General features: G+C 36.6%; 1 protein-coding gene across 4 annotated transcripts; it reads right to left on the bottom strand.

Annotated features, from left to right (window-relative positions):
* Positions 1 to 246: 246 nt before the first annotated feature.
* On the bottom strand, positions 247 to 9,442 carry LOC104592066 (protein SAWADEE HOMEODOMAIN HOMOLOG 1). 4 transcript variants are annotated; one of them, XM_010251218.2, is made up of 10 exons: positions 9,216 to 9,367; positions 8,771 to 8,850; positions 6,919 to 7,004; positions 6,715 to 6,760; positions 6,483 to 6,624; positions 2,634 to 2,697; positions 1,833 to 1,884; positions 872 to 1,015; positions 639 to 758; positions 247 to 518 (listed from the first exon to the last, which is right to left on the bottom strand). In XM_010251218.2, the coding sequence occupies exons 2-10, from the start codon at positions 8,777 to 8,779 to the stop codon at positions 474 to 476; spliced, it is 708 nt and encodes a 235-aa protein (XP_010249520.1). In that variant the 5' UTR covers positions 8,780 to 8,850; positions 9,216 to 9,367; the 3' UTR covers positions 247 to 473. The 4 variants fall into 4 exon arrangements, with proteins under 4 accessions (XP_010249520.1, XP_088750112.1, XP_088750113.1 ...); XM_088893986.1 differs by lacking the exon at positions 8,771 to 8,850 and having other exon boundaries at positions 9,216 to 9,442; XM_088893987.1 differs by lacking the exons at positions 6,483 to 6,624; positions 6,715 to 6,760; positions 6,919 to 7,004; positions 8,771 to 8,850; positions 9,216 to 9,367 and adding exons at positions 4,562 to 4,785; positions 4,870 to 4,991.
* Between the last annotated feature and the right edge of the window lie 250 nt (positions 9,443 to 9,692).

Here is a 9,692-nt window from a genome sequence, read left to right as displayed (position 1 = left end):
CCCCTAGTGCCTTTTATGGCATATTCTTCTGATGAAGCGGGATTTGCTCACAGAGCTCTCATACTGACCTCACAACTGCATTGGGAACCTCTATCCATGAATAACAGCATACAAATGTGCGGCTGAGACATGCTGTGAGGAGCAGATCCGGTCTCTATAGTGATATACTCCACAATGTGCTGGTAGCCCAGTACTATGTCCAAATGGACATGTAATTGTAATCAATTGCACTTGGCAAAACTTGCATTCAATACCAACTCTTGGTAGTCCATATGCTATATTCCCTATATCGTCTTCCTGACATCCAGTAATTGCAAGCCAGTTGTAATAGCTATTTTACTCGTCCACAAAAAAAAAGGCATTTTACTTGGACTATTAACTAGTGACACTGTACAATGAAGCTCCATTCGGTTTCAGTTTTCTTACGACACAAGAAATCAAGCATACTAGCCAGTCATGGATTGGGTGATAACCTAATATGTTGGCCGGCGACATAATCTCCTCAAACGAACTCTCTCCTGGCACAAGGAACAAAATGATATTAATTATAAATGGTAACTGCTTATATCAACTTTGATATAAAGTATCCCAAAGAAGCTTTTCTATGTGGCTTTACAGATCCATGTCATTACGAGTACCTCAGTGCTATCATGGTCATAGCGAACCAAGAATAGGCACCTGCAACCCCTTATGTCATGTAGTTTCCTTTGTATTTCCAAAACACGAGCATCATAGTAGATTGCCTGGTCCTTTCTCTCCTGAATGTTGCCCCAAAACTCTTAAGCAGACATGATAACATGGTTGAAAAGGGAGGGAAGGAAATTTCAAAGATATCTATCTCAAATGAATACGAGCTAGTTAAGTCTCTCACCTGGAAGCAGAGGACAAGGTCTCCAATCTTGACCATCTGACATTCTGAAGGCTCTAAAGGAATGGACCGCTCACGGACTGCCTTTTTCACATTCACCCACTCATCCTCCTCAGCACCAAATCCAACAAATCTTACACGTACTTCCTGAAATAGAACAAACACATAGGATGTAAACTTGAGAAATGTTGTGTCAAGGACCTCATATAAATGGCAAACCCTCTATTTGAATCATTCCATGTAAGAAAAGCTCCACGTCATTTGTGAATGCTATCTAGTGGAAATAATGTAGGGCAATCATTTGGAAATGGCCACTATCTGAAAGGACTTCTGACGTGGGATGCCACAACTACCAGTGTGAGGCATCATTTTATTTCTTGATAAATAGGAGATTACCCCAAGAAAAGTTCCACGTCACTTTTCAATGCTTCGATAGGCATCAATAATTCAACACAGATAATAATCTGCTACGTCCATCACTATCAGATGTAAAAACCTTGACCCTTGGAAGTAAGCTTATGTGAACTCAAATTGCATGGTGAAGCCCATATTGCTACTCTTTTATTAAATTTGACATTGAGAAGCATATTTCAACTCTATTGAAGTTCACAAAACTTCTTCCGCTGTTAAGAAAACGGATAACCTAAACACTGTTGTGCAGCATGTCTCAATCACAAGGTAGCAGGCTCTATCGGCTCAATTACCAACAAGAAAAGCTCCAAACTAACAACTACATCACCTGTTGCAGATTGAGTATGATTGACAAGCACCACTCTTGGATCAAGTGGCAATGTCAGGGAAAGGCAAGGTGAGAGAAGAATCCAGAAGCACCAAATTTGTGGAATTGACAACTGATGCACATTCCTCAGAAGTATATACCAACTTTCATGCAACTGAAACATTCAGCTTCTAAAGGTTTGATTTTAGAATATTAGAACTCAACTACTAAAAGTAGGATACTTACAAGTTCTCCTGAACTAAGAACTCTGTGGGTGAGAAATACAGCAACATCATACCTGCAATGCCAAATAAATTTTAATTGGCCATCTGCGGGGAACTAAAAAAGAAATAGGGCATGCCAGAGTTTGTACTTTTATTTACCAACATTATGTAGCATATGTATAAAAGCATGATTTGGGATATGTTATATACTTATATGGATAAAGGAAAGACTATTTTGCAGAAACTGATGACTCAACAGACAATAAGCTAAATCAAGAAATAGAGACAAGTTAGCATAAATAGCGGACTGGTAGACTTAATGGAAGACCTGGAATAACAAGATGTCATCATCACATTTACCCAAACAAGACACTATTTGTAATGTACTGCATATAACTTCAGTGTTAAAGAAAAGTAGCCACTTTATTATTTGATTGGTTTGATAAGTTAAATTTGTATTTAGCTGTTCAAAGAAAACTCAAAGCATATGATGAATATCACTAGCCATAGATACATCAAGCATATTGAAGATGATTTTCTCTTTTTAAGGCAAATATAATGTCAGAGAATTCACAGATGCCATAACATAGGAGTTATAACCAATTTGTTGAATGCAAAAAGGCGAAAGGAACAAATTAATCTTCTTGCTGGCAAAGAATGCTAAATAAACATTCAACAGCCTGCAAAGAGGCACGGAAGAGTTTCCCTCTACCAGTTGACATAATACCATGGGCTTTATCAACTATTGCATCATATAAGATTACAAGTAAATTTTTGAAATAGTATCCATCAGTTCTCACTTGATTGCTATGTCAACACTTACCATGCCCCATCTTTTGATGACCTAGCTTCGAACTCCAATTCTGATAGATCTGGAATCTTTTCATCTGATTACAGATTGACATAAATAAGACTAAGCTTAGTCTTTAAAGATGGCCACCACTGAAAGTCAAAAGGCACCTTAATATCACCAAGAACACCTAAGTAGTGTTTCATTATTGTAACTGAAAAAAAATATATATATCCACTGAGAAAACATGCCAGACAATTATAATCTGGTCTCACATTCATAACAAAAGTTCATACGAGATGTTGAAAAAGTAAGCATCAACCACCACAATGATAGTCAAATACTCAAATATATGCCCTTTTAGTCTAATAAATAATAAAATGATTTGTTATATTCAAAGGAGAGACGAGGAAAGAAAGTTAAGTAATGGAGGAACAACCCCTCCCTTACACAAGGGTGGAACATGCATATTAGGCTATGGACCCAAAGAAGAAGCTGGGCAGCTACAGAATACATCCCTAACAATTGTATCTTGTTTACGCCCCTTGCCACATTGTTAGCTGATATAGGCCTCCACTGATACGAGGTGTTCTCAATGCACACATTGCAAGGATAAAGGGTTCAAGAAGCTTGCAATGAAACAAATATTGATCATGTCATCTAGGAGTTGGTTATAAAAGAACATGTCTGCTGATTTGGATATAGCAAAAAATATAATGAGAAATGGAGACAATTGAGTTTGAAATTTGCAAAATAGAAACTAATAATAATTTAGAGGGATTCACATTACACTCATGCATGACTAAAAGGTATACAAGCTGGCAACCATTCAAATCAGTATCAGTGTGCAAGCTCATCAATATGGACAGTGCAACCAATGAATTGCACAATCAACATGCTCAAGGCTACAGCAACAGAAAGCACAAGCAACCAAGTGTGGAAAAGGTAGAAAAAAGGAAACTCATCAGTGCTATCCTCTTTGGATGTATTATGCATGATGCATTATAAATGACACAAGACATTACATTGCAATTCTTTTAAGTTTAATTTTTCTATTGTTTATTCTCCATACCAAGTATAAAAGGCTATTGCTTGGTGCGATGATAAAACCTCAGGCTGACAAGTGTGAGAACAGAAGTTCAAGTCTGAGAGCAGCCACTTTGTGCAAAAGAAATGCCAAAGGTTAGGTTTGTATCCATTCGACCACTTCCAAGACCCCAGATAGCCAGGACCGACATTGGCTAATAATGGTCTTTTTATTTTCCCATACCAAGTATGGGCTCTTAGTTAATCATATTCAATTATTGTAATGAGCTGGTATATGAATCAGCCATATGTCCCTCATCTTGAAGCTGCTAATAAAATTCATACTTGAAGGGTGCCCCATGTAGGGGGATCCTCTATTTTAATCATGGGCATTTGAAATTATAAGCATTTACTGATGCAGAATGAGTGGTTCATTTAATGATAGGCACTCTACATTAGAATATTGTACATTTTTTATGGCAATTTAATGTCCTGGCAGAACAAGAAGTAACTGGTTGTATTGAATGTCAATGCTGAATATAGAGCAATGGTTCATGGAGTTTTTGAGCTGATTTGGTTAAAAATTCTTTTTTAAGTGACCTTGAAACTGGATTTGAAGGACCTATGAGGCTATAATATGATAATCGAGTTACAATTAAAGTTAAACAAACTCCAGTTCAGCATGATATAACAAAACATACTGAAGCTGATCAGCATTGTGTAAAATTACACAAAGTCTGCATGCATTATGTAAAATATGAGTGCCAGTTTGCTAACACCCTCACAATAAAGGATTCTAAACCTATGTATGAATTATGATAACTTTTTAATCAAACTAGGCAGGATTTACATCTCTGCTCAGTTTAAGGGAAAGTGTTGAATATATTAGCTACTTAGTTCTTACTAATAAGTATATTTCTGTGATATTAGCTTACCAATGAGGGGGCAGAAAACCTCTTGCTTTTGGCTCCTAATCTTCACTCTTTCTCCCGGTCTTTCTTCTTCCCCCATTCTTCTTACTCTTTCCCCATATGTCATTAACCTAAGTAAATCTGATATCCCAAGTGTAAACAGATGGAAATTATCCCACTCAGCACCTTGCATCCCTAAAATCTTCTCTATTGTATGCACTTCTCCCACAACAAGAACAGTGTTCCTACTTAAATAATGTGAAGGCAAATATGAGTATGTCTATCGAGGTATAGAAGTAGAAGTATATTTGTTGAGCTTTTTTATCACTTACCAGGGTTTTGCCCTTCTCAATACAACTGTACTAATCAATAAAAAGTAATCATCTTGTAGTCCAAGCACTCTTCAGGATTGTTGATGTAATGAGAAGTCAATTCTACGTATATCAGCAACCATTCATCCAATGGGAGAGTATACACTGGTTCAACACTTCAGAATGCACTTAGCTTCATGAAAATTAAGCCTTTTATCAGTGAAAATTAAGCCTGCATGCAAGGTTCAAAGTCTTGATATGATACACCCTGTATCAGACATATTGTATCGTATCTTTAAGGTACTGAAACACTAGATACACATAATTAAGACATTTGAATACTTTTAAGGGTTAATACCCTCCAATATAGATGTTTTGGCTCAATTCTTAGTTTCTAATTAATTTTTAATCTTATATTTAATGGCCATTTGAAACGCCCAATATGTAAAAATTTTGCATCAAGCATATCCATACTCTGAACCTTGCCTGTATGCAGACCCAGGATCCATAAATATGGTGCAAAATCTGTTTCTTAGGACCCCACTAGAACCAATACAGGACTGGGTAAAGGATCAACAAACATTTGACATTTGAGAAAGAACCTACCATTATCAGGAGCATCAGATGGGATAAAATACCAAAACGCCAATTTTCAGCTTACTTACAATTTGTCATCATCCATGGCCTTCAACCAGGTCCTACAGAATGTGGGCTTGTTATCCCCGATTAGATGACAATATAATAGTCAACACCAGGCACTCAGGCAGGGAGGAATTGACATTGAAAAAATGCAACTGTTGACCTTGAGCATATAATAGATGGGTTTCCACTAAAAGCCAACTTGTCTACTTCTTTCTTGAAATCATTGCCTTTAAAATTTTGATAGCTGTAAGTTCACTATCCCAGCCTCCAGTGGTATTTCCATGTGCAGTAGCCACAACCAAAGAAAGGTGATAGCAATACTCAGGGACGCCAAGAAGATAATGCAGTGGTTTCAAAGAAATGTTTTTTTCTTCTGTGTTCTTCTGGGTTTTGGAGAATTATACTTGTACTCGAGATTCAAGTGTTCAACTCACCAGGCGGACTTTCTCTTTCAGGCCATAACAAACAGTCAGAAGTTTATTTTAAAGAAGAATATTGAGTAGCCAGGATGTTGAATGGGTATTATTATTGATTAACCAAAATGTTGTTAATTAACATCCAATCATTGTTACGAATTGATGCATAATGATACGGAAACACAGAAGACCATTGTGTGTGAAAACAACTTCTTTTGGAGGAAAAAAAAGTATTCTAAATTCAAGTTTTTCTTGTTTTTCCTTTTTTTTTCTTTTTTTTTTTCTTTTTTTTTTGGGGGGGGGGGAAGGAAGCATAATGAAGGTGAAAAAAGATAAAGGCTGATTTGCTTTAGCAGAACGAGACCAACAAAACCCAACCAACCAAAACCAAGTTAAAATGTCAACATTAATACTTAATGCCATAAGCAAGATAAAGAAATACTGTGTTGCATACCATCTGGGAGAAGGCATACAGAAAATTAAGACAAGAGGAGAAGAATATAGAAAATTATTGACTAAATAAAGAAAAGATAACATGAAATTAATTATAACATAATTAACAAGTAAACAAAGTACCTTTAGGCCTTTCAAAAGAACCCTCGGGTTGATTGTTTGAATCTAGAGCATTAGGGAGATCAATCGATTCTTTGGGGACAATAGCCAATGAAGGCACTTTGGCACCTAATTCTTGCTGCTTATCTTGAAACCAACTTTGAATCTGAAAGATGGTAACAACAATAGAAGCCATGAAACAGTGAAAAAGGTAAAAGTATGTTCAAGTTAAGGGCAAGGAGGGTGCAGAATGAACCTGTCTCCACTTTACAACAGGTTTTCCAGCACGACCTGCAGAACGACTGCAAGGATAAACCATGATAAAATGAGAGGTTACTGTGAAAACATCACAAATCTTTTCAAGCAAAATAAATAAATAAATTAGGCGCTATATTCAAGTCTTAATTAACCAGCTAATTAATTAAATACCAAAGTTGAATATGGTAAGGATGGAACTCACCTAAAACTGCGTGCAAGCTTTTGGCAGGTATCTTGATTCAGTGGGTTTTGTCCTGCCTCCATAAGTACCTTCTCCATTTTCTCTATCTATTAAAATGGGCAAATTAATCAGTCCTGAAGCTAAGCATTAAGTATAACTCAATAACCAAATTCCGTTCTACATTTCTACTATATTCATTTGGGGGATAAGCAACAGTAATGAGGATTTCACTAATGAGTCAAAAATGTTCTCTCTATCCAAAAGTTGATAGCAAGGTACCTACAAAGATGGCAGTATGCAAAGTTGCAAACTACAACTGCCCTCTCTAAAGTCTCAACATGTATGTTCTTTACAAGTATATCCCAGCCTTGGAGTACCCTACACAAGACTACCCCTTCTAAACACTGGCCTAAATAGAGATTCTTCCAATAGATTTGCAGCTCTAGGAACCCACCTAAATGAGAAATTCTGGTTAGATACTAGTGCTCATGCTTCCCTAACTAAGAATCTTAGTCTGCATGATACATCTTCGCCTAAATACATCTGGTTAATTACCACTTGACAATCCCCTTCCACTTGTAATTTGTTCCATCCAACAGTTGAAGCAAACTTTACCCCTTGTAGTAGAGCTAACATTTCTATCTAATGAGTTTCCAACCCCAGTGATCCCTGAGAAACTAAGTTGAATATTCCCCCTATCATTTCTGATTACTCCTCTAATACTAGATGCACTTGGATTGCTTAAGCTGCACCCATCAAAATTTAACTTACTTCATCCTAGCTCCTGTACGCTCCATTCCATCATTCTTGCTTGTCTTCTAAGAGTCCTGCAATAGTCTGCCAACCTCTAACTATATTATCAAAAGTAATTCCTTTAAATTCCTCGCATGACAATAACTGATGAGCAGTTCTCACCATAATGAGGTCTATCAATAAGTGTGCATTTTGCTTCTTGTCCTCAAATAATCTTTACATTTCTGACTCCATAAGCTCCGCAAAGTAGCAGCTCTAGTAAAGTGCCATAATATTTTTTGCCTTCTCTATGACAAGGTACTATTTGAGATGACTAAATCTCATTCTACATTATCATTTGATAGGAAGAAAACAAACAATGTTTATGTTCTGAAGGCATGTGCATTATCGCTTTCTTATATGTAAAGGTCAAAGAAAGTCCCATCACCCGTATTTTTCTCAGAAATAATGCATATTATCCTATCTATCCCTCTATCCCTCTTTGTACTAGGAGATTATACCATTGAAAAAGATAACAAAACATGTGATATGAAAACATGGTTTATCGTCCTGTCAATGCAAAACTTCCAAAAATGCTTTTAAAAAGAGTGACTGCACCATGATCAGTTCTTTCTGTGTAATGGTTCTGCCCCAAATTCCAAAGTTCTTGGTCATGAATAAAATTACTTTTTTCTGTTTTGAGTTTGATAGTCAGTGGCCATTAATCAATTCCCAGGAGCAATGAGTCCTCGAAGGCAGGCAGAAACAATGAATTGATTAAATAATTCTCTCACCTTGCACACTGTATATGACTATAAATGTAGTTTAAGCAGAACATTTACAACTAGATCAAGGGATTTGTGGTAGAAGATTATAAAGAATGTGAAAAAAGCTGGAGAAGCATACTATATCTTGAACTTAAACCTTTTAAGTGTGGATAAAATGTATCCTCTGTTCCTTCTTTAAAGTCATTTCCTTTCTTGTGTGTGTGTATGTGTATGTGCGTATGCTATTAATAGCCCCATATCGTGTGAAAACATTATGGAAACTTCTAATATAACATCATCATCATCTATGTGCCCCAGATAAATCTACATGTTCGTATGAACTAAAAAGCATCTGATTTGAGGTGTAAGAATACCCGAATCATATTTCCATGGCAAGTTAAGGAGTTGAAATGAAAAGTATATTGACACCCCAATCCAAACTTACCCAGGAGCCCTGAAACCAAAAGAATTACATAGTAGAATTCCCAATGAAGAGACAATCGGCACACGAAATGAATAAACATAAGGAATACAAACTAAAATTTGAATGCGTGTCTTTGTCGGTTTGGCAGTAAACAAAAGAGCTTTTCAGTTTTACAATGATACGTAGAGTCAGGAAATGGACAGTCTCATTCTTTGAATGTAGTGGTCCTGCTACAAGAAACATATCCACAACCCTCACCCTTCCAGTAGGGGGTCTAAAGAAAGTATAAGCAAAAAATAGGCGAGTTGATACGGTTTCAGTAGTTCCATTGCGACCCAGATCATCAACTGAGCTACAGAGGTTCAACAGCGGAGATGGAAGATAAGCAACATTACCTCGGCTTCTGTAAACCCAGAAAAAGCCCGACTTTCTCTTGGCCGAAGCTGAACCATTTGAGATAATATACGAAGTACGACAATGGAGTCAACAATCCACGATTTCTTGGGTATTGTCCTGCAAATCAAAAACCCATAAGCGTCGTGCAGAGACAGATACAGATAGGAGGATGTACAGAGCGAAGAAAGGAATGAGGGAGACGAACGACAAACGAAGCCGTTCTTTTTCACCTTCGTTTTAATATTATTTCTTTACTGAATTAAAAAAAAAAAAAAAAAACATACGCTGTTCTAAATGAGAGGGAAATCGAAACTTGCCTATAGGCCCCATACGAACTTACGAAGTAGAGAATACCAAACTAACCCAGAGTAATGAAATAAAATGTCTTATTGATTACTTTATTTTATTGACAAACTCTCAGAAAAATGAAATAAAAATATTATTTTATTGTCTCTTGAAACTGCTTTTATTAAATC

This window comes from Nelumbo nucifera, chromosome 8 (assembly GCF_055504915.1).
Source record: "Nelumbo nucifera cultivar China Antique chromosome 8, China Antique-T2T, whole genome shotgun sequence".
NCBI lineage: Eukaryota > Viridiplantae > Streptophyta > Magnoliopsida > Proteales > Nelumbonaceae > Nelumbo > Nelumbo nucifera.
The sequence above is the reverse complement of the archived record's forward strand: the minus strand, read 5'-3'. Positions and strand labels throughout refer to the sequence as shown.